General features: G+C 50.7%; 7 protein-coding genes across 7 annotated transcripts; 3 read left to right on the top strand and 4 right to left on the bottom strand.

Annotated features, from left to right (window-relative positions):
- Nucleotides 1–182: 182 nt before the first annotated feature.
- CORC01_09823 (polysaccharide lyase family 3) lies at nt 183–1,386 on the bottom strand (the record flags this gene model as incomplete). Its single annotated transcript, XM_022621452.1, has 6 exons — nt 183–440; nt 494–589; nt 644–709; nt 801–862; nt 911–1,030; nt 1,101–1,386. 6 exons carry the CDS (start codon nt 1,384–1,386, stop codon nt 183–185), a joined length of 888 nt encoding a protein of 295 aa, XP_022472066.1.
- A 2,612-nt stretch (nt 1,387–3,998) lies between these two features.
- CORC01_09822 (uncharacterized protein) lies at nt 3,999–4,823 on the bottom strand (the record flags this gene model as incomplete). The annotated part of the gene is made up of 2 exons (XM_022621451.1): nt 3,999–4,384; nt 4,442–4,823. The coding sequence occupies 2 exons, from the start codon at nt 4,821–4,823 to the stop codon at nt 3,999–4,001; spliced, it is 768 nt and encodes a 255-aa protein (XP_022472065.1).
- Nucleotides 4,824–8,764: 3,941 nt separating this feature from the next.
- CORC01_09821 (AMP-binding enzyme) lies at nt 8,765–10,618 on the bottom strand (the record flags this gene model as incomplete). Its single annotated transcript, XM_022621450.1, has 4 exons — nt 8,765–8,960; nt 9,014–9,138; nt 9,201–10,447; nt 10,522–10,618. The coding sequence occupies 4 exons, from the start codon at nt 10,616–10,618 to the stop codon at nt 8,765–8,767; spliced, it is 1,665 nt and encodes a 554-aa protein (XP_022472064.1).
- A 2,259-nt stretch (nt 10,619–12,877) lies between these two features.
- On the bottom strand, nt 12,878–14,753 carry CORC01_09820 (sugar porter family MFS transporter; the record flags this gene model as incomplete). The annotated part of the gene is made up of 2 exons (XM_022621449.1): nt 12,878–14,319; nt 14,378–14,753. 2 exons carry the CDS (start codon nt 14,751–14,753, stop codon nt 12,878–12,880), a joined length of 1,818 nt encoding a protein of 605 aa, XP_022472063.1.
- Nucleotides 14,754–15,945: 1,192 nt separating this feature from the next.
- CORC01_09819 (uncharacterized protein) lies at nt 15,946–16,872 on the top strand (the record flags this gene model as incomplete). The annotated part of the gene is made up of 1 exon (XM_022621448.1): nt 15,946–16,872. The coding sequence occupies one exon, from the start codon at nt 15,946–15,948 to the stop codon at nt 16,870–16,872; it is 927 nt and encodes a 308-aa protein (XP_022472062.1).
- Nucleotides 16,873–19,232: 2,360 nt separating this feature from the next.
- CORC01_09818 (uncharacterized protein) lies at nt 19,233–20,066 on the top strand (the record flags this gene model as incomplete). The annotated part of the gene is made up of 1 exon (XM_022621447.1): nt 19,233–20,066. One exon carries the CDS (start codon nt 19,233–19,235, stop codon nt 20,064–20,066), a length of 834 nt encoding a protein of 277 aa, XP_022472061.1.
- A 1,693-nt stretch (nt 20,067–21,759) lies between these two features.
- CORC01_09817 (PhoD-like phosphatase) lies at nt 21,760–24,003 on the top strand (the record flags this gene model as incomplete). Its single annotated transcript, XM_022621446.1, has 7 exons — nt 21,760–22,234; nt 22,293–22,418; nt 22,480–22,636; nt 22,692–22,792; nt 22,846–22,974; nt 23,025–23,134; nt 23,218–24,003. The coding sequence occupies 7 exons, from the start codon at nt 21,760–21,762 to the stop codon at nt 24,001–24,003; spliced, it is 1,884 nt and encodes a 627-aa protein (XP_022472060.1).
- Between the last annotated feature and the right edge of the window lie 257 nt (nt 24,004–24,260).

Below are 24,260 nucleotides of genomic sequence, written 5' to 3'. Positions count from 1 at the left end.
TGGCTAACCAAGACCAATCCAGGAACGTTGGAAAAAAATTCGCGATGCATTCAACGAATTATTAATTTGTGCTAGTAGTATTCGAGAAAGGTTGAACCATCTCCAGCTGAGACCATGAAGAACTTTGGTCCACGGTGTCATGCCTCCAGGCTCTAGCATCACCAAATGTCGTACCAGGGCGATCAATTGAACCCATCTGGCCAGTAGGCCTCAAGCCATTCATACGGTTCCTCAGGCTCGTATGCGTTCTCCACAGTGCCTTCCCACTCAGTGATAGCGTCTCTCGTCTCGTTATACAGAGCGTACTTCTCGTCCGGCCCTGTGCCGACCGTGATTGGAACGAGCTGCAAATTGTTCGCAATTTCTTTGTCGACCGTCACCTTCAAACCCTTCAACTGGGTATTCTTAATGCGAATCTCGTCGCCGTAGTTGGGGTTGATCTGTGAAAGGGAAAGTTTAGCGGTGAATCATCAATCCCGGCATGACCACTTACGATGCCGATCCTGTTGCCATTGAGCGCAATCACATTCTGAATGGTAGCGTTTCGCTTTGACTGGTTCAAGCAGTTACCGCAAGACTGATAAAAAGTCTGCGAGATATGATTAGAAAGATTTCTCGCTGACTGGAGGCAGAATTGACAAACTCCGAAGCCATCGGCAAAGAAGCCGGTGATGTTGTACTTCCCGCCGAGGGAGTTGTCCTGGAAGATCTGCCCGACCGTCAGCACAAGTTTCACTGATCCCGACGCCGCGAGGTATTCTTCCCTTATCAGTGGCATTGCGAGCACCGCCACCGATTACTCTAAGCTGAGTGTTCAAGCCCTTTGATGTGAGCGCATCTTCGCACACATCTTCCCACCACACTATTATAAGGTCAGTTTGGTACTTCCACGCCGAGAAGACTGTCCTACCATTTTCTACCCAGGCATCGCCAAGTGCGTGGATACCCTCAGCCTGATGTTTCCCAATGATGACGTTGCGGATCGTCGAGCCGGGGAGGAGATTGAATACAGCATCAGCATCCGTACCCTCTGGATACGCCATCCACGTCAGTATAGTGCGCAATATGTCGCATTTGTATGACACTAGAACTGGACGTACCAGCTTGCTCATTGCAGCTGCCTTCAACGCGCTCGTAGCGCTTCATGCCGCCGTCGAAAACCTGACCAGGAAGGACATATATGGCTTCCGTGAGGACGACAGTCACATTCGGAACCGGAAACTTGGTGATAGGGAACGGGAAACGGGGTGGTGGCCGTTCGCCAAGGTCGCCCTGTGTCGCATCCGCGCCTCCGCCAGGACCGTCCCCTTGCTGGCGGCGTTCAATGGCAGCAGCCTGAGCCAGAGTAAGCAGGAGTGATAGAATTGAGGGATTTCTGAGTTTCATGATGAAAGTTGCAGGTAGCGACCTCGGTGAAGAAGTTGAATAGGGGCACTCTGGCGTGGGAAGGCTTAACAAAATGCTAGCAATCAATTGAGGACTAGGGAGACTGGGAATCACTGATTGATGTAACTTGAGGTTTTCTGTGAGCTTCTCGCTCCTCTTATACCAACACCACGTCAGATCCTGGTGCTCTTGTTCCCAAGCTCCGGAAGCTCTCCAAGCTATGTCATCCGTCAACTACGTAGCTTGAAGAGCTTCTCGGCTTGTATTACTACCGTCGTTGGAGCTATCCACTAGATCGCCAAGCTGCGCATGGCAAAGAGCAGGAAGCATGGAGCGGAAGATTCTATCCCCCAAATTCCATGAATCAGTGCTCGAGGATGGGCTCATAAGCCCCTTGGCGAAGCTTGGCATTAACCGAGGTGCTTACGCTGGGCGGCCTGTTGAATGCCAGGCTTCGTCCCGACCGGCCGGCGCGACCCCGGACCCCGCACCCCACTCATGACCTTTGCGGGAACGAAACAGGTGGGATTTTCCCCGGAAAGCAAAAAGCTTGGCCTTTTTAGGATCAAAGACTGGAACTCTTCTCGCGAGGCTGGCGATGTTGCGGGGAAGGGCACAGGATCGACGTGGACGTGGATGGGGGGCAGTGTTGGTTTGTGATTGTGGCCGGGGCCACTCTTATTTTCCGCCCTAGGCAGAAAGCATCGTCCAAGTTCTGAACCATTGGGAACAGGCATCACAAATTCCTCTAGGATCAGAGGCTTGGATGGGACAAGGAGCTTGAAGAAGAGTATCTCGACAGAATTACAAAGCCACTTCATTCAAACCCATCTGGCAAGGTGAGAAGCATCGTTGTCAGTGGGACACATATCGGCATGTCTCGCTTCATTTAAGATAATTGTCGGCCATGGTTCAAGAGATTGCGATTTTTCAGAGCTTGCTCAAAAGTTGACAGAAAATCATCAAGAGCATAGAATGTGGGTCATGGTGGCGTTGTGATGGGAAGTAGTTGATTGCCAAGGTCTCTCGCCATGCCATTCAAGTGGCATGGACGCATGGTTAGCTCTCTCCGCTGAATGCCACCACTAGAGACAATGGAATGAGACTTGGCACGCTGCAAGCCAAGCCTTATCCACGTTGGCTCATCGGTCAGCTAGTATTCAACCTTCGTGAAGTCTTGTGCATTGGGTCACTCTGCTTACTGTACCAAAATGAACTCTCCCGCTACTTCACTGCCAAGCTTCGTCAAGCTAAAGATTTCCCTCCAATAATTCAAAGAGTTGCGAATGGATTGAGAGGCATAGGTCTATTTTGGATCGGCCTTGAAAACTCATACGGGAATAGTGATCTGACAAAACTACGAAATCCTGGGTCAAGTGAGGCAGTTATGATAGCACAGTCCTTATACGGAAGCTTTTACGATTGAGTGTATTTATGATAGCTCGATGTTCTATTGTAGGGACATCGAATTTTGGCTGTCCCGAGATCTGAAAGTTAACGAAACGTTCGGAGGATTGGTTAGTTCATCTCCAGCCCCGCCATGACTGTATCATGACGGATGTGGCATACCGGAAGACAGGAGACGAGTCTTAATTTATGCACTGTGTACGACCTTAAGTATGATATAAAATACGTGATGGACCTAGTGTACGTTGTAAGTCATGTTCCACCAGATCAACTTAGACCTCTGTGATCGTTGAGATCGCCAGTTACAGCCGCAAGGCAAGATCTAAGGTCACATTTGATTCACCCATCGACTGATAATTACTGCATGGGTGCTGCAATCCGGGCAAAAGTTCCGAGGCTAACCTCAAATGCCCAAGTGGACGCACATGTTTCCAAAAGCTAAGAAAATCTGCAAGATCCTTAATTTACAGTACATGGTGGCGCTGTGACTCCGAATGGGAGGCCTCGAAGTACTGGGACTTTGTAGTTGGATTTACGTAGCTACGGAACAATCAACAGAATAACGGCTTTGAGCTCCTTCGCGAGACCGTTGAAATGCCAGAGGTTTAATGTTGCCACATTCCTGAGCCTCATTGATAGAATCTATTCGAAAGTTCGGATCTGACCTCGTGGCAATCAAGGTTTTAACAGGGGGTGAAAGAAGTACAGGTAGAGTTGCAAGTATCTTCACACTGCGATAGTAATCAAATGTTGATCAAAAAATCAGCTATAAGCGCTGAGATGTACATCCCAGCCGAATGCTTAGAGTTTTGTTAACTCCGACTTCTGAGTTGACACCACGTGAAATCGACTGGAGGCATGGTGGAAGTATGGTCTGTTGTTGTTCACGTACATGCATGCACCAGGCCTTATTTGTTGTTTTCCCACACTCCAATCATTCGGACCAACCGCAGACATGAACTTTTCCGAAACAAGTAGGTGAGATAAGCGTGATGATTCATTCATTCTCCTTCAAGTATTAATCATGGCTACAATGAGCGCTAAATTGACGTACAAAAATGTAGCTTCGTGTGAAAAATCCAAGATAACGCTGCGAATATGGACTTATTGAGTCTCTTGCATATCAGATGGTCCTTAGCTCATGTTAAGAGACAACAACACAATCCTTGACAACAAACTTTTGCAAGTCGTAAATCTTCCATAGCTTACTGGTTGTAGTATATGTAAATATCCTTGATCTTGAAGTCCGCCTGAGTGGCGGGAGGACCGGCACTCCAGCCCTTGTCGCCGTTGGACCAGTTGTTGAAGACCCAGGGACCGGTGGCGCTGGGCACATCGCCGGTGGTAGTCCAAACCTGGACACCGTCAACGTACCAGGTGACACTGCCAGGAGTCCAGTCCAGACGATATTCATGCTCGGTGGAAGTCGGGTTGGCAGGGGGTGAGACGGCGTTGTACGTCTTGACACCATCTCCGTCGGCATCCTGGTTTGTGAGCCAGAGGTAGCGAGTTCCCTGGTTGCTGAGGGAAGCTGGATCGGAAAGCCACTCAATGTCAGTCTCCTGGGTATCGCTCTGGTAGAAGAATGCTCCTGTCATGTTTCGTCAGCATTGTTTGGTGATCCTCGGACGTCGGAATTGTGACTTACCGTTGCAGACACCAGCAGGCTCACTGAATATCGCAACAGTACGGACAGAAGCGTAATTGACGTCAAAGGTTGTGGAAACCTCAGCAGAGCTGTAGGGCATTGCCGTCTGACCGCCAGGAACCTTCAGGTTCATGTAGCCACCGCCGACCACGACGTTCGACGCGTCGAAGCGATGGGTTGGTGGGTCGGAGATATTCCAGGTGCTTTTGTAGAGGCCATCGGGGAGGGTGGTGGCACTCGCAAAGTTGAAAATCTTGCGCTTGGCATATGCGTAGCCGTTGACGACATATTGGCCATTTGTGACTGTGGGTGCGGGAGACCTGGTAAGGGCCAAAACCGGAGTGATTGCCACAATGGCGGATATGATGAGTGAGGAGCGCATGGTGAGAAGTGGATGAACTAGAAGGCTCGGAGTTTGAGTCTGAATGGTTTGATTCTCATTTTTACCTGTACATAGACGAAACACAAGATTACTTATAATCTTCAGAAATGGCCCCAAGTTTTCATCGTGAGGTCTAGCCAGGCCTCATAGTCTGAGCACGTCATGATCTGTTGCCCGATGAGTAGGAGGGAATGTTGCCGAACACCTATCACGTACAGCCATAGGATCTCCCCTGCATAGTAAGCGAGAGCCTGCTTGAAGGAACGCCAGGGAATCGTAGGAGACGAATGACGCTCTCACCAAGATACAGGATCATTCAGGGGGGTTGCGTTTTCTCGCAAGGGATGAAAATTCGAAAATCACCCAAGAATCCGCGCAGCAAAAAAGAAGTGGTCCCTTCCCAACCACCAATAGTTATTCCCCGCTGCGAAACATGGAGCACACCCCTTCGGAGAGGTCTTCTATTGCCAAGTCCGAATTTCAAGGGTCTTCAAGGCTAGATTCAGGCTGACGGATGTGGCGTTGTCATGCGAGTGCAAAAGTTGTCTCTCCCTTGCCAGATCGGCTCTGAGTTTCTACACGATACCCGGTTCTAGGGACGCCTTTGACTTACTTACATGCTCCCTTGCCACCAACGGCCGACAAGAAGTCCGCATTCTACCGTATCACAACCTTAATCTAGGCGAGCAGTGAGACATTCTAGATCTCGCGGTCGATGGCGGTGAACTGCGAGAGACGAACTGCATGCTGGCACCAGTATGGACCCCACGGGTCGATGAAGGCTTACACACGCGCCGGCGATGGCGACACCCCCACTTTTGGGAGTGAACCCCAGGTCTGTCGGACTGGAGGCCCGCAGCCGCTCCCTTGCCGGGCTGTCCCGCCCCGCTGCCGGGGTTACACGTGTGTGCCGACTGGCTATTTTACCTATGTCACGTCAGTGCAGGTACCTCGGACTCCATCTGAACACCCCTGGTCTACTGGTCAGCAGTGTGTGTGTGTGTTTACCTCCTAGGTGGACCATGAAGCCAATGACTAGGACCGACGATCCGCGGCGCTTGGGTTGATATCTCTCAAATCATTTGTCATTGGAAAAGAACTCTTGATGATGCTTGGGGGGTCTGGAACAGGGGTGGTAGGTAACATTGCATTCTGACAACTATAGCATGTTTAAGATGGGATGAACTGACCTCAAGGGCAATCGGAAGGTGGGGAGAAAGACGAGATCGCCTTGTCTCGCCTCCTCGCGAGCTCGCCTGACTGGCGGGACTAGCTGCAAGGTGGTGGGCGAGAACGTCAGCCGGTCAGCCTCAGCCTGGTCAAATTGTGACCAAGTTCATGAATGTGATCACTGTCTCGACCATATGATTAAAAAAGCCTCAGATCTTGAGCCCAGGCCACATTGTGCATTTCTCGATATGGAGTGGTTCGGCTGGAGCTAGTCGTCCGGGGTTCATGCAGGTTGGCGCAGCCAGATGGCCGGCTGGATCGTCAACGTGATCCACCGTACTTGGCAAAATGAGACATGAAGCTCCTCGAAGGATCAAAATCATAAGTGCCCGATCCGCGGTACGAGTCTTTCGGCGAAAACCCCAGCTTAAGGTGGTTCATGCATGTCCCAATTTTCCCTGTGTTCTAGATGGCTGAGGATATCGAAGCGGGACTCGGTTCATTTCAAACCTGTTTCTCCATTGTTCATTCTGCTACGGCTACGTGGAAGTAACTCCCAAGTTAGACAAAAGAAGAACGATTCGACCAAATGCTTGCGATGCATTCAGTCTCAATTGACAAGTAATCCCATAGTTAACAAATTGATGCTCGTCAAGGAGCTTCTCGAAGCGATTGATTTCCTGCATACAGAGGTACAATCTGTACACTGTGGTGCGTGTCTACTCCCTGCTATCGCCCTTCCCATGCGTATGGTATAAACACACATGCTGGGCATCGCAGCTGGGACGAGATCGGATATTCATCCCGACAATCTGCTACTTCGGGCAATCGACGACTGCCTCTTCCAGAAATTGGAAGTAAATGAATTCTCGAGTACCGTTCCTCGCAAGCAACTCGAAGACCAGACTATCTACCTTTCTAGCCTGATGAAGCCTACGGCTGGGCCACTACTGCTTACTGGTTTTGGTGAAGCTAGGCTCGGCCCTGGTGCCCACGCTGGCGACATCATGTTAATTATGTACCAAGCCTTAAAGACGATCTTGGATTACATCCAATAGGGCTGTCCAGTCGATATCTAGTGCCTAGGACTTACAGTATGTTTTCAAATCTAAGTTGCGGTGCAACTGTTGATTTGTAGCATTTTTATAGACGTCCTACATGCTGAATGTCCTACAGGAGAACAGTCACGGCGTTAAATATAGCACATACACACCAAAGCCCTACGGCCTGTGTCAGCGAGATCTCCTGTTAGGAGAGCTTTTACCCGTTAGAGGTATACATAACCTTCACATCGGGACGGATTGATACGTTTCGCACAGGTACAATTATTCAGAAGTGGAGTGTAGTTTATTGGGTCAATTGGAAGGACTGCTTGATATAATCCTCATGATGCGTCATAGTAGACGACTATCTTACATGCACCCATTCGCAATCGCCCAGTCGGCGAATTCTATCAATTCTCCTTCTTCCTCGAATACCACACCATCAATAGGATTCTCGCATGGTTCCTCGAGACAAGTGGCTCGTAGGGGCTGCTGTTCTTTTCGTCTTCTTCTTATACGTCGTGGGCTGGGACATCCTTGCCTTCGGAGTAGCTTTCTCAGTGCATGTGCTCTCCTCCGAAATGGTTGTAAGTGGGCGGCCGATAGAAGATACTGATTTGCAGTTGCTGGGCCATGTCGTGTCGTGCGAGTGATTGCTTCCGTTCACGAGCGTGACTGAAGAGCCTGTGCGACTGCTGCTTGCGCTTCTCTGGGGGCTTTGGGAGCTGGACCGACTGGTACTGGGACTGGGTGTGCATGGCCACGATCCTGGATGAAGGTCCTTTGTGGTGATATCAGACGGGATGACAGCGGGGCTGATTTCCTGGGAATCCGATTGCCCGCTAGGAGGAGGTTTGCGTTTAATGCTGAAAGTTGGCGTTGGTTCCTCGGGGGGGATATAGACCGCAGCCCAGACGCTACCAGCAGGTTGTTGATTGGCGTAGTTGGAAAAGAAGGCTGCACGGGCGGCCAACTCTGCCATGGTATACTGTGCCTGGGAAAGGATAGCGTCAAGCTGAGGATTTCTCTGGTGAAGGCCCTCGGGGTCAATGGGAATCAGGTTAGAAGTGGCAGACGGACCAGCTGCTGCAAACGATTGTTCGGCGCTAGTTTGCATCATCGGGATACTCCACTGACTTGCGATGCCCGTAAGATTCTGATTACTATTGCATGGCGACTGGTGATATTGGGCTTTTCTTTGGCCCGAAACTTGGCTTTTAATCAGCTCACGAAGTCCCATGGTTGCGGTGGTTCAGATTTAATGTTGAGATGTAGTATCAGGATAATGTAGGATTCCGTCGAAAGAGTCGAAAAGGGTGGCAATTAATGCTTTGTTGAAGCAATATCGCCTGTTGGTGTCGATCGAGCTTGTAGAATTCGATGTAATCTTTTACTCCAAGATGAATTAAAAAGAAGAGAAGACAGGTAGGAGATATCAATATATATCGAAGAACGAAATGTACCGGAGATAGATGGAGAGGGACCCCACTGGATGCACAATTAGTTTTCAATGTGTGGCCGGTACCTGGAGTGAGAACGTTGAACCACAGTACTCAGCTATAAAGTTTGACGTTTAAAGTTCACAACATCCAGGGACAGCACGGTCTGAGTGGACTCAGAGTCAAGCCCCAAAGCATATACGGCCGCGATTTAACAATAGAGTTCTGGTGATTGCATCTCAAAAACGACTCTACTCTCTCTCTCTCTGTCTCTTTCAGAGGGACTCTTTCAGAGCTTTGCACCAGCCTCGCGGTTGACAAGTGCTCTTAGATCCTTGCGCAAAATCTTTCCCGAGGCACTCTTTGGGATGGCATCAATGAAGATTACGCCTCCACGAAGCTTCTTATAGCTAGCCACCTGATGGGCCACCCACTTTTGAATGTCCTCCGCAGAAATCTGTCTCTTATCGGCAACCACATAGGCCCTGAAGAAATTGTTAATATTTGAACACCCCAAAACAGACTGTGTGGTTCGTACCTTGGGAGTTCGGTGCCTTCGCCGTCAATGCCAATGACTGCCGCATCTTGGATCTTCGGATGCGTGACCAGCAATGATTCGAGCTCGGCTGGTGCCACCTGGAAACCATTATACTTGATGAGTTCCTGCGAGTTGTCAGTCACAAACATCCAGTCTTTTCTCCATCGTATATCCCTAGAATACGAACCTTTTTTCGATCAACAAAGTAGAATTTTCCATCCTTGAACGACAATCGATCGCCCGTGCAGAACCAGCCGTCGACAAACGCCTCCTTATTAGCCTTGTCGTTCTTGTAGTACCCCTTGGTGATAATGGGCCCGCGGCACCACATCTCCCCAGGCTGTCCGACCTCGACGTCCTTCCCCTCGTCATCGACGAGTCGAGCCTCGCAGTTGGCTACAATCATGGAGACGCTGCCAGTGTCATCTGTGAGATGCCGGGGGAGAATCGTGAAGCCGCCGGTGGTTTCGCTGAGACCCCACGTCTGGCCGAGGATCGCTTTCCCCTTGCCCATTTTTCGCTGCGCTTCGGCTTGGGTTTCGCCTCCCAGAGCAGCGGCCCCCGTGAGGGCGAATTCCACAGTGTCGAAATGGTCTTTTACGAGCGGGGATTTCGCAATCATGAGATAGATGGGCGGAACGCTGAAGAAGGCTGTGATTCTGTATTTTTTTGCATAGTCCAGAAACTCCACAAAGTTGAACTTTTTCATCCAGTATACGATGCCGCCCAAATAGGTTTGATTGACAATGTAGGCTTGGAGACCGGAGATGTGTGCTGCTGGTAAATGTGCGAGCGTGATGAACTCCATCTTTGGATGCGTCTTGTAATATTCTATGGTCGGCGTTGAGATGACCATGGTCTGCGCGATCATGTTTGCATGAGACACCGTGACGGCCTTGGGGATACCAGTGGTGCCACTGCTGTATATATAGCAACCGACAGTGTTTTCGAGTTTCGTTTGGTCAGTGACTCTTTCCCAGTCGAGCTCTTGAGTCGAAAGAGACACTCGCTTATCCGTCTTGGCCTCAAACAGCTGGAACTCGTGGCTGTCTCCAATGTAGAGGATCCGGTCATCGGGTAGTCCGGCAGCTGTACCTCCAGCAGCGGCTAGTGCCTTGAGATCGGGGCTGCAGATGATCATCTTGCTCTCGGTGAGGTTGATCTGGCGCGCGACCTCTGGCGGGGTCGAGGACGGCGTCGACGCCGCAACGGTACCCCCCGCCGCCATGATGCCGTAGAAGACGGTGGGTGCCATGTAGTGACCCGTGAAGATGACCTGCACGACGTCGCCCTTGTTGATGCCATACTGGTGCCGAAGGGTGTGGCCGAGCTGTTTGAGAGCTTTCACCAGGCGCGACTTGGTGATTGATCTGGAGGGGTCTGCCGCGTCGGCGTGGAGGACCGTGTCATCGCTCAGTCTTTCGTTTCGGGAGTCTGCCTTTGTGAGCAAAATCGCAATCGACCGAGGCCCGTGACGTGTTGGAGGCTTGCGTGAAGGTGAGACTCACCGAAGAGGAATGTGAGGAGATCGACTTTGGGAATATCAATGTGGTCCGGAGACTTGTAAATGGTTTGACCTCCCCGTTTCTCCACAATGGAAGCCATGTTGAAAGTGGTCTGCTTGGTGAAGTGAGAGAGCAATGCAGTTCGGTGATTATCCTTCTAGATATCTTCTCCCTCTTTTGTTGCTTGATAGACCGTGTAAGGTAGAGCTCTGTGTTGATTCTGTGTGCGCCCTGTCCTCTTGGCGATATGGAAAAGGGTAAGTGAACAAGCGCCCAGATGCCGGAGGCGAAGAGCCAAGAAGTAAGTAAAATTGGAGTGAAGGTCGGAGAAGTTGGGGGGAAGTGATAGTCAGAGCTCAACGCACGGGGAATGAATAATTATTCACAAAATTCGGGGTGAAGAAGTGAGCTTTGGGGGTGGTTGATGGAGAATAGAGACATTTGGTGAATCGTACATGTGTACAGCTAGCTTTTCCCCGCATTGTTTTGTTATCAAGATCCGGGCCCGTCTTCATGCACCATAGCCGTGGCAAGCCGTTATCCGCAGCACGCCCACGCTTTTTCGAAACCAAAGATGGCACCTACTAATTATTACCGAGGTGACGACTCTCAGTGGTGTGGAGGTGGTTGCTCTGCCCGCTTGCCGACGTTCCAGGTGTTACTTGTTGGGGTAACCGCCTCGTTAGCGTCTTGTCTCCGGGAAGCTTGTCAGCGTGTTGGCTGCGCCCTGACGCCCTTTGGTGGGGGGGAAGTGTTGGAACTTGGCCAGGCACACCGGGGTTGTTTTTGTGTGACGGTGTATCTGCCTTTAGCTGTGGATGTGCGGGGGAGATTCTGTCACCCACGAGCTATGATCCCTGCGTTGTGTGAGCTTCGCCGGATTTGAATCGAGGTTGACGAGTCAAAAAGTCAGGACTTTAGGCTGATGAACATAAATTCAGCAAAGAGGATTAACCAAGGAGACGCACTTTGAGCCGACAATGTAACTCTGAGCGTGCGTGGGCAAGGCCAGAATGTTATATTACTTGATGTAGTCGGAGCCACTTACTTTGTTCCCAGGTACCCGGCGGAGTGAGCAGTACGATGCTTATAGTACCGTTCAACTTAAGGAAAATGTCTCAATTTGGACTAGAAGACAATCGGCATCTCTACAGAAAACACGATTTGATGATGCATTTTCCGATTTGTATGTCAGATTAGTGTTTAACGAAGCCACAAGTTACCCCTCTCATTATTGTCCGATCAAATGCTAATGCCGATAGGTCTGAAGGAACTTCATGCTCCCACAACGTTCCGCCCATTATCCGTTCAACATAAGCTGCGATCCTGCCAGTTCCGGGGTCTTGCACACGCTGTCAACTATGCGACGTACTTTGTGTCATCCGGGGGCTTTCTCCTCATCTTTGGAAAAGAGGTGAAGGGCGAGGAGCACTGTATAGCCGATGTTCACCATGATAGACGTCTCCATGCCTTCAAATACCGTCCAAGTACCGAGTGCACCCGTCGGAATCTCAAAATGTGCGTAGATTGTCTCCATTTCAGACAAGGATCTGCTGGCAAAGGAACGGATGGAGTCGATGGAACCAATGCCGAAGTGCCATGCCTCGGCAACGCCTTCGAAGCTTGATCCTGGTCGTGAATTTGACCTCGGCTTTGTCGGATTCTCTTTTTTTTTTTAGAGAGAGATTTGACTTCCATGGTGAGGTGGGTTGCTTCCAGCTTGATGAGGTGCTTGACTGCTTTGGGCCCCATTCTGTCGTTCGAGCCTGCGACGATGTAGATTACGTCGGTGCAGGTTTCCCGCTTTGGTATGATGGTAGGTTTTGGCGTTAGGCATTGATGAAGCTTAGAAACTCCGTTATCTGAGTGCAAGTATTGGTAGGATAGTAAGACCATTTAAGGGAAAAGAAGGACCTGATAAATTCATGCTTGCTGTCTAGTGAAAAGCCATTGCATTTAACGCAGCTGGTTCGAGATGCTCTAACTCATCTTTGTACATTTTCCGTCTATTATCTACATATTCATGGGGATTTTCCAGGATTTTGTGCGTATCTCCTTCGGAGTCCCTTCAATTATGAACCTTTTCTGCACCATTTCGCCAGGAGCTATCAATGACCAATGACTTTGGCCTCATGTGAAAGGGAACTCCGAGATGCGTCGACTCGGCCCTCGGGGGCTTACTATTGTGCTATTTAAGAGATTGATTTTTTATTCAGTTCTTGAATGAAGTATCGATATCCACGTCGACAGGTCCACTCTCACACCGCTGGTTCGCCATTTCCTTCTATCCTGATAACTTAGTCAACGCTATTTATTTCCTGGTCAATAGGTAAATCCTTGAAGTGAGCATAGAGAGACTTCATCGAGACATTGGGGGTGACACTTTCTCGTAATCCCCGTCAAATACATCCACCTCCGTCGTATCGAACTGCCTTGTGGCGGTGTTGTTGTGGAAGAGATAATCCAGCTCCTCGTAGGTACGCCCCTTTGTTTCCGGGAGGCGGAAAAAAGCCCATACAAAGGTGAGAAATGCCGATGTTCCCCAGACGAAACCCGTCGTGCCCTTGAGATTCAGGGCGTTCGGATTCATGAAAAATGGCTGGAAGGCATTGGCCAGCAAATTCATAACATAATAGGTAGACCTCGCAACGCAAATGGTCTTCTGTCGGAGTCGGGTGGAGCCGACCTCGGCGGGTATAGCCCATCCGAGCTGACCGACCGACAGCTGAAAGATAAAGGTCCAGACAAGAGTTAGAGAGGCTTGGACCCAGCCTATAGGTGACGTGGGCGCATTCGGCAACCGGCCTATCCTGTCGAGGATGCCAATGATGAAGAGGATCGCAGACATGCTGAACATGCCCCAGAGATAGATGCGGCGACGGCCAAAGTACGGCATCAGCGCGAACCAGTTGACGACGGTCCCGACCAGAGCCAGCGCGGTGCCGCCAACGTTGAGATTGTAATCGTCCTGGGGGTTCAGGCCGGCCTGCTGGAAGAAGTAGACCGAGTTGTAGGCGAAGCTCGAGCCGGAGAGGACCTGGCCCGCGAACGCGACGCATGCGATTTCGGTGCGGCGACGTTCTACGCCTCGGAAGCAGTTCCAGTAGGTCGTTCCCGTCTGGTGCTCCTGCTCCATCCTGTCGGTTTCTACGATTTCCCTCAGACGGACTTTGGCGTCCAGATTATCGACCTTTCTCCTCTGTAGCCGCAGCAAGGCCTTCTCCGCCTTGGCAAGCTGGCCGGTCCGGACGAGATGCCACGGGGACTCTGGTGCAAAGACCAGAAGCGGTATGAGAAGGACCGGCCAGGACCACTGCAACGCAAACGGGATACGGTATGACCACTGGTCTTTGCGTGGGAGCAGCCCCGCAAGGACGGCCGCGGACATGAGCTGGCCGATAATGAAGCACATGTTGGTCCACGTCGTCAGGTACACGCGCAGGGTCAACGGCAGGACCTCGGACGCATAGGCGGGCGCAGAGGACGCGAAGACGCCCCAGGGCAGGCCGCAGGCGATCTGGCCGAGCATGAGCATGGTCTTGTTGGTGGCGAAGAAGGTGATGAAGATGCAGCCGGAGAGCACGAAGAGAGAGCTGATGAGGGCGGTCTTTTGGCCGCACCGCTCGACGAGGAAGCCGTTGGCGATGACGCCAATAATGCAGCCCAACGTGCTGCTGTTGCCGAGCACGGCTTGCCAGAGGGCGGATAGCTGATCTCGGCCCTGGTCGTCCTTACCGTCTCCGAATTTTTTGGCGAATTCTGGGTGGGCGAAGAAGCTGCCAATGAGGATAGTGTCGTAGCCTGTGAGTCCATCAGCTTGCAGTGCTCGCGAGGTGTTCACCGCGGGCTTCAAACCAACCTTCCATGATCACACACAGGGAGACGACCAGACTCCAGAACACGGCCATCGGGTAGGCGCGGATGGCGTCCCGGGGCGTCATGTGCCGTTCGGCATTGATGGCATCTTGGAACCGTTGATCCATCTCTGAGCGGCTCTTGGCAGGACGGGAGCCGGAGCCGGCGGATGGTCCGGCTGCGGAGATCTCTTCGAGCTCAATGTCATCCGAAAGAAGAGATGCGACATCGCCATCGGAAAGGAGGGCGAAGGCTTCGTCGTCGGCATCGTTGGGATCCGACGTGGAGTCGAAGGACGACCTCGAGGAGCTGGAGCCCGGCCCCGAAGGCCCCGAAGGGAGCTGCTGGAAGCGGGCGCCATCACGAGAGGCGGACGCCATGGCTGGCTCACCCAGCACTCACTGGTCAGGCAATTTACGAAGGGAGCCTACGAGGCTCACAGCTGGTGAATTCACAACTCGCTCAGTAGCCCATGGCCGAAGTTGATTGCAGCACGCTGAGGGCTGATTGACAACGCTCCAGGATGAAGGCGGTCACTGTCATGCCACTTTTCACTGCTCAATGAACAGGTATAATGAAAGCATCTGCTGCTATTGCTGCTTCGATGGTCGATGATAGCTGCAGACTGACTGTATGGACCCGGGAAGAGCGCTTGCGTCTCCAAAACGTCGTCAGCGATGCGCCGGAAGAGCTGGGACAACACAAGCGCGTTTCAGAAGAAGACTTTGGTTGTCCGATGGGCACCAGCTGGCACCAGACGTAGCCGGAGACATTTCGAAATTGCGATCCTCCGCCTGCAAAGTCAATTTCTTCGTGTTCGCGAGGGACTGGAGACAAAGGTGAGGAGATGACCCGACAATACGAATATCATGTTTGTATCGTGAATAAGTCAACCACAAGACGTTGAATATGCATGATCCCTCCTCGGCATAATACCGAAGGGCAAGTTAGACCCAGAAATTTCGAGTTGCCTCTTACAGTCTTCCCCAGGAACTTGATTACTCAGTGAATGGGGGGACTGCGGAGAGGCAAAGCACGAAATCGACTAGAGTGGGTAACTCAAATTCCGACATTGCGGAGGTGGGTTATCCCTAATATGGCCATTTTACTCCCGAGCCGCGCGGTGCGGATCAACCAGCCACATCTGGGCAGGTCTCGGATCCTTTTCAGCATTGCTCATCCCAGGAGCTTAGCAATCAGCCACTCCATTTGTCAGTTGTCACCACCACCTCTGAATCGTCCGTGCCCACCGGATGCGTTTTCATGGTGGTGACTGGTGAGAGTGAGTGTGAAAAGTCTCTGAAGACTTACCCACTATCCGGAAGCTGGAAGCAATAATACATTGTTGACTGCGAAAACGGAGAAGTTCCTTTGTGCCTCACTATGAGCCGTGAGGATGTTAGAAATATTAAAGAAAGAGTGCTGCCCTCTTCTAGATGATGGGAATGTGCACCACACAACAGAACAATCAGCTTTATACACTTGAATCCAAATAGGAACAGCATCATTTTCAGGTCAATCTCCAACCCAAACCTTAAGTCAACACCATATCACGACCAATTGTCTCCAACAATGCCTGAACAGCAAGGACGCAAGATCGCATTTGTCGGCGCCAGCGGTAACCTCGGCGGCTTCACCCTCAAGGCCCTCCTCGACAAGGGTATCCATACTATCACCGCCGTCACACGCGCTCAATCCTCCACCGCACTACCAGCCGGCGTCATCGTCAAGAAGGGCGATTACGCGGACGAAGATTTCCTCGTGTCCGCTTTCCAGGGCCAGGATGTGCTCATTCTGCAACTCAGCTTCGACAGCTACATGACGGCGCAGGCCCCCCTCATCCGCGCCGCGGCCAAGGCCGGTGTCAAGTGGGTCCTGCCTACCGAATTCGGCTCCGACCTGGCGCCGTCCAAGTTGCTCGAAGTCAGCCCCTTGGTCGCGGGCAAGAAGCAGTTCCGCGATCTCGTGGAGGAGCTGGGCCTGAGCTGGATCGCCATCGTCAACAACCCTTGGTTCGACTGGTCCCTCGGCCAGGGCTTCTGGGGCATCGACATCAAGAACCGCTCTGCTCGCCTGTTTGACGGCGGAAACACCAAATTCATCACCACCACGATTGGCACCACCGGACAGGGCACTGCTGGTGTTTTGAGCTTGCCCGACGCTGAGCTGGAGCAGTTCCGCAACAAGCCGGTGTATCTCAAGTCCTTCTACATTAGCCAGAGAGACATGCTCGACAGCATTCTGCGCGCTACCGGCACCAAAGAGGCGGATTGGAAGGTTGAGGTTCTGGATGCGGCGGCTGTTGTTGCTGAGTCGAATGAGAAGTTTAAGCAGGGCGATCACGCGGCTGTGTTGGTCGGTTTCTACGTCAACCACATGCGCGAGGGCTGGGGCGGTGACTATAACGCCAAGGTCACCGACCTGAGCAAGCTTGGTCTGGCGGAGGAGAATCTGGACGAGGTTGTCAAGAGAGTTGTGAAGGAGATTGAAGGACAGTAAATTCCATCACACGCACTGCTTGAACATACAATGCCTTACTTGATAGCGTAGCACGACCTGGGTTTCTCTTCGTAAATGAATATGCCATGGGAGGAGAAAAAGTTAACAATGACAAGAAAAGATTTATGAAAAATTGTAGTCTCATGTTGTGTAAAAATAAGGTTGAAGCTTAAGAGTCTTGAAGAGTTCAGACCTCCTGCTTTGCCATGTACCACCTGAGAACGTCTGCCATTTAAACCCAGTTGTGAGCAAAGAGTTCGTCAGTAAAGACGTTCCAAAGAGTCCAAATTGATTCAAATTGACCGGGCGCTCATCTGGACGTCTTCATATCTTTATAAATAATAGACAGCAAGACAAGCTGCTCCAGGAGTTGCGTGTATGCGCAGAAAGTGGTGTCGGGAGCGACCATGTCACGGATGGCATTCGATCATGAGGGAGTATGATAAGTCAGAGGCCGACGGAACTTTGGCTCCGCAAAAGGCCCCAGCGGGCAACTGTCAGTGAAAACACGCTATCTGTAGTAAAACGGGTCAAGAGTATTGCCATGTTGTTGAAATGCTAGTGATTTGCTTTCGGGGAGGAATCGAGTATCTTGCTTTACTTACATTGAGCTATTCATGGGTAGAAGATTGCGCCCATCACTAGCCAGCTTCTGCGTTCACGATCAATATGCTACTTTACAACGCTACACTGTACTTTCTAGATTCTCGGATCCAATCCTACCTGAATCGCAATAATATCTAGATTCTCCCCTCGAAACATTCGCCTTGTCAATCCCTAACATCAAGTCGGCATCATGGCAATCGCGATCAACTCCTTCTTGATCTTCTACAGCTATACGAAACCCATAGCCAGTTTCAACGGGAATAGCCCTCACAGCAAGAGTCCGAACATCTTTGGAGGCCTTATGAAGCATCAGCTGCGCTCATTTGCTGCCTTTTTTGGGTCTGTAGCCGATAGCAGCCATGCCTTTTAACCAATTCCGTAACTTACCCTCTTTCGGGCTTTTCCGTCGTAGAAAAACTTGTCTCAGGCCTGCACAATGCTGAGAAACTCTAAACCGTAATAGCCATACTGTGGGAACCAAAACGGAAGTGATAATCGACGTGATTTAACAGTCATAGAAACCTGGCTTCACAATGGAGAATTCTCCTCGCATCTCTCGTTCTCCACGCCGAAACCAATTCTTCAGTTACCGCGACGACGAGAGCCACAATCCAACCACCGGATTTTCCCATGTCTAATCAATCCTGACAGATGGAGAGGCTGGTCCGCCTGAAATTTAGGAATTTAGCGGCCCCAAGAAGGCGAGGAGCCCGAATACGAGTTGTAGGCAGAGCTGCTGACTCCCAGGCAGATGGACAGGCACTAGGAGGTCATCTCTTTCGAGGCCGAAATGCTTATAATCACGTCTTGTCGTCTCAGGAAACTAGGGTGGCGCCACGATACCACGTTTCACTTGCATCTTCTTGATCTAGAAAAGCTGGAGAGTCTCGTTGGCGACGTTGAATTTTCTTTTAATTTCCATTTCCTGATTTCCTTTTTTAACTCGGAATGCGGCTGCCTGCTTGTGATGGGTAAGGTGGTGACGGCAGCAGAACCGGGCAACTCAGTTTCGGAGCCCATGCGATTCGAGGTACCTTGATGTAATGGAGATGTAATGCGGTGCGTAAATTTGGCCAATCAAAGCTACTTGAGCCTCGTTCGTATTGCTAATACAAAATGGAGGGCAAAAAACCCGAGGAAAAAAAACGCGCTACTATTTTTTTTATTCACCTTACGCCCTCTTGTTGGTCAGTTCGGACCGGTCGTTTTTGAATCGGCCTCTCGGTTTCGGGTTAAGTGTCCTCCTTGGCTAGTCTGACTTGGCAGCCTATTGCGCTACGGCTAATTAGGCAGGTCGAGGTGCTGACCCTGTATGCGGGACCCTGCATGTCTGTGACTTCGTTCCCTTGGGATATCGGTCATCTTGTAAAGGGAGACCGCCAGGGGCAAAAGACCTCAGGTGCCCTTTATATGGAATGATTTTAAGGTTCAACTTTTCAAGGCTTCAAGTCGAGTCAGCTTTGGCATTTGACCGAACCAATTGATATCGATGCTTAAGCTTATTTTGCTGGCGGAATAAAGCCAAATTCAACAGCCAATTCAGTGGAGCTTTGGAAATAACATGGGGGATTCATCGTCTTAAGGAAACCCAATGCCCACTCATTAATGATATCACTTGAGTATGAAAGTAATTCAATTCTCTCAACATGCTCGGGTCACCGGTTTTGAGACATTCGTTGCTCTTAGCCCTCATTGTTGGGCACCATCGTAAGAATACTTCAACTAAGGCCCGTAGGTCACTTGACTGACAACATATGCAACCAACAGAAGTCATCGGCCAAGAGTGTGGCTCCTTCAGCATCAAATCGTTGGCTGATGCGGAGGCATTGCGGAGCTGTCCCGAGATCTATGGAGATGTCATCATCTATCCCAAATTGCCCAGCCCGGCATTTGATCTGGAGGGAGTGAAGATTATCCATGGTAACCTTCTCCTGAATACGGATTGCCCGGATTTAGAAGACTGGAGGACATGCAACGGATACGATCCGATCACTAGCATCTCTTCCGGCACCTTGAAAGAAGTTCGAGGCAGGGTCTACTTCTCATACCATGAATGGCTCACCAATATCAGCTTCCCGGAATCGACATCGGTCAATGACATGTTCGCCATCGAGAAGTTGGACGGCTTGAAATGTCTCGACATTGATCGTTTGAAATCAGTTGCCTACATGCGACTCTACGCATCGAAGTTGGCAACTTTGAAATTGGGCGCCTTTGGGAATGTCACCGGCTTGAATAGCTATGGTGGAACGGTCGTAAAAGAGATTTCGATTGGAACAAACAGTCTCGAATCTTTGGACGGATTCTTCCAGGAACCGGAACTCAGCCTTGACCAAGTAACTATCAACAACGCCAACCAAGTGAAGCGTCTTCAAATCGGCGTCGCAAAAATCGACTCGTTGAATCTCGATTGGCTTTCTCCTGGACCGACAAGCAATTTTACGCTCGTCCTGGGCGGATCTGGGATCACTGAAATGACCATTGGCCACATTGAAACTTTGCAAAGCCTCAATGGCATTGAGCGGCTACCGAGTCTTGAAAAGTTGAGTGTGGGAAGCTATACCAGCTCCGGCGGCAACTACTATTAGCATCTCGACGTACCCTTCGACCACCTAGGAAATCTTACAGTCCGCAATGAAGTGGAGCTGGTGTGGCTCTCTGTTCCATCACAGGCAACTTAGTCGAAAAACTTCCGTCTCGAAATCAAGGGGAACGACAACTTGAATTTGTCTTCAGAGTATCGAGTCGCCGAAGATGGTGAGATGATCCGGTCGTGTTACTGGCCTCAGCCGGCGATGGGACTCATTGGCATGGCAGGGAATTTTCCAACGCGTTTTTGTAAGCTCGTGCATCCTCTCAGACGATGAGATGAAGAAGGCTAATGTTCCATTGAAGCAATTCCTTCTTCCAATTTCGGGATACTCTCAGTGACGAGGCCGCTAGCCAGCGTGTGGAAGAAATTGACCTCTGGCCAGAAAACTCTTTTTCTTGTGAGCCATTCGATAAGCTCAAAGAGAAAGGCCGGCTTTCTGGATCTTGCAGGGCACAACTTTCCATCGATCTGAACTCTGGAGGTTCCGACCAAGCTAGTCCCCTCGCTTTCATATGGATCATGGCTGGGGTCATGGTTTCAATTGCAATTGTACTTGCCTGAGCCATGTGCAGTTCTAGCTATATTTTCGGTGTTGGTGGTCTTTTGCTGCTGCCAGCAAGTATTTCGGTTTCAACTCCAGTTTCTTTGACAAGTCTTTGAAGAGAATCGCCATATCTGAGACTGGTGAAATACGCCTTACCGATCCTTCACAGTAAGTTGTTTGAAGTGCAATCATGATCGCCATGGATTCAAGACCTTAACTATCCAATTTGGGTGTAACACGTCACAAGCTCTACCTACTCAAAGCATTCCTAAACTTGATCCACGAAGTGAACAAAGTATGTGTGCTCGCGATCTCTGCATTTTGTAGTATCCAGCAGAACAGGTGTTGTCTACGGAGTATTTATAAACTTTGTTTCGTTCCTAAGGTAGTTATATATAAGGCAATCTTTTGAAGACGCGCTTCTGATGGGAACGATAAAAAAACATGCTGAGTGTATAGAACGACTGTGGCAACGACTCTTTCCCACAGCACGTAGACCTCTCTCTTTAATAATGAACTAATCCAAGGACATTGCTGATTGCATGGAGAAGGACTCAACCATGGAACGTTACTACAGCCTCTCATTCGCGATGCTGCCATGCGCGGATCGACAAGGACCCCCGCTGAAAACGCAGGACCGAAGAACCGGAGCGACGGCCCCACAGCGCCGAGACCGTGCACCAATAACCTCTGGGGTCGAGCGCACGTGTAAGCCGCGTTACTGCGTATGCCATTCGCAAAGAGGACTTATTTCCGTGCCTGGCAAACCTATAAGGATAAGAAGAGGGGTTCGCGTATGCTACTCTGTGACAATTCCTGAAAGTTGTCGTCATTGAGAGAAAACTAATGATTTTTGATCTTCATCAAGGAAACAAATGTCCAATCAGTGCCCAGATGATTACCCACGAGCCCGGCCATCTGAAGAACGCACGTGGTGAGCGTCCATCCAGAGCAAGAAGCAAACGGCCTAGGATGGAAGCTTCGGAAGCTCATCCTGGAGTTTTCAGATTGGAAATAAATGTAAATAAGAGCTCATAAATGGCGGCTTCCATCCAAGCCTGCTCTGAAGGTGTCCCGTTCTTGGCAACCTGCTGGTTAATCCTTTGGCGCCTTGATTTGCTAGACACTGACAGCCACAGCCATCATGGTTCAGCCCATTCTCGCTGTCTTGGCCGTTGCCGCCACGGCATCGGCCGCCTTCACTGGTAACCTCAACTACCTGTCGCCGTCCAAGCATCACGCCTCGCTGGGTGTCTCCATTAGCAAGGTGGCCAAGCGCACCTACGCCAACGCGCACTGGAGTCCGGCGCAGCTCGAGTTCACGCACAGCGTGGCTTCTGGCGACCCGTACGAGGATAGCGTCATTCTGTGGACGCGAGCTGCTCCGACTACGGACAATGACAGGAGCAATGTGACCGTGAGCGGTTACGTTCCCTTGTATGACCACAGCACCGAGGACTATGTCAAGAAGAGCGACTCGCCGGTCTGCGTGAAATGGAAAATCAGCACGAGCAAGAGCTTTGAATCTGTTGCCGACTCGGGTACTGCTTACACGAGCTCTGATGTAGATTACACGGTCAAGGTGGAGGCCAAGCGCTTGGCTCCTTTTACCGTCTACTGTGAGTTTTCGTCGTCCACAACGTTGTTCAAAGAGAGTACTACTAATGTCCGTGAAAGTCTACCAATTTGAAATTTGCAACTCCAACAAAACGTCTCCGATTGGTCGCACGAAGACGATTCCTAAAAAGAACTCCCGTGTAGAAACGCCAATCAAGCTTGCCGTCTACTCCTGCAGCAACTACCGTACGTCATTATGTCGTCCCTGTTTCGGCAGTAATAGACCATCCTGACTAACTCGGCAAAGCCTTTGGTTTCTTCAACGCGTACGGTAACCCAGTGCGAAAAGATTCGGTTGATTTTATGGTCCACCTCGGAGACTACATATATGAATACCGCAACGGCGAGTACGGCTGGGGCAACTCAATTGGGCGAATCCCTCTTCCCGATCGTCAGATCTATACGTAAGTATTTCGCGGCAATTTTTGAGGCTTGAAAATGAAGCTAAGTGATTTACAGATTGTATGACTACCGCAAGCGTATTGCAACTTACCGGACAGATCTGGACTTGTTGGCCAGCCACCAGAACTTCGCTTGGATTACGGTCTGGGATGACCACGGTTCGTAGCTGTTCTCCCTCCTCTGGCGCAACGTTGGCACTAATGAGGCACAGAGGTTTCGGACAACACATGGCGAGATGGTGCCTCGGAGCTTAACAACACTGAAGCTTCTTTCATCGCCGACGGAGGTGTCTCAGTTGATCAGCGCAAGATGAACGCCGTCCGCGCGTACTTTGAGTGGAGTAAGCTTGAACCAATCTCAATAATGATGCGGATGCTAACGACCGAAAAGTGCCTCTCCGTCAGGTTGACATGGATGATAACCTCCGCATCTGGAGAGAGTTCAACTTTGGCAACCTGTTCGATCTTGTTATGCTGGATACTCGCCAATATGATCGCGCTGTAAGTACAATTCCTACCCGCGAGTGACCTTCGTATTGATCATCACGACATTTTGAGTTCAATTTTGACCATACCGGTTCTAGATCACCGATGTCTACACCAACACCGACTACATCCACGCCATCTCCAACGAAGCAAGCCGCTCCCTCATGGGCCCCCGCCAAGAAGCCTGGTTCTACAAGACGCTGCGCAAAAGTTCGACCCGCGGCACGGCGTGGCGGGTCATTGGTAACCAAATCATCTTTAGCCGCATGAACGAGAGCTTGTCAAACGGCAACGAGAACCCCATGAACTACGACCAGTGGGACGGCTACCAGGCGAACCGCAACCGCACCTTCCAGGCCCTATACGAGCACAATATCGGCAACAACATCTTCCTCGCGGGTGACTCGCACGCCTCGTGGGCGTCGGATCTCGTCTGGCTCGGCGAGTACGCGTACGACCAGAACACGGGCGTAAACTCCGTCGGCGCCGAGTTCGGGGGCTCGGCCGTCAGCTCGCCCTGCCCGGCCGGACAGAACATTACTTTGGCAAAGGCGAATGCAGGCTCTGCTTGGCTTACGGCTGCGAACCGCGAGTTGCAATGGCAAGACCTGTTTTACAGAGGATACTTTGAGCTCAGCATTGATTACGACGCTGTGAATGCCTCTTACTTCGGTATTCCTACCACGAGAATCAAGCAGGGATACGAGATTTCCCTGGCCAACTTTACTGTGTTGGCGGGTGAGAACAAGCTTCATAGATGGAATGGGTCTACTGTTTATGGGGGTGTTGCTGAGAGCGGCAGCTTGAAGAACGGCCGTGTCGTGCAGACGAACTTGACGCATGACACGGGCAGCGGCGCGTATTTCAAGTACAATTCGCCCTAAAGTGCTTGTTGCGGATGGGCCGAGTTCAACTTTTTCCTCACATGACTATATTTAATCAGCCTATTGGTTACGGGCCTGAGCGTAGAATTCTTTTTGAATAATAATTGGCCTCCAATCAAAAGAAGAGCCAATATGTCGGATTACGAAGTACATGGGAAGGGGTCACTTATGATCAAGCCAAGGAGATGTGAGGCATGAAATTCTGACTCAATTCAAACAGCCGCCAGGACTCCCAAAAACACCTAACGCTCCTCCTG

Source organism: Colletotrichum orchidophilum, assembly GCF_001831195.1.
Source record: "Colletotrichum orchidophilum strain IMI 309357 chromosome Unknown Scaffold_91.1, whole genome shotgun sequence".
In the NCBI taxonomy this organism is placed as follows: Eukaryota; Fungi; Ascomycota; class Sordariomycetes; order Glomerellales; family Glomerellaceae; genus Colletotrichum; species Colletotrichum orchidophilum.
Note: the sequence above shows the minus strand (reverse complement) of the source record. Positions and strands in the feature narration are given on the sequence as shown.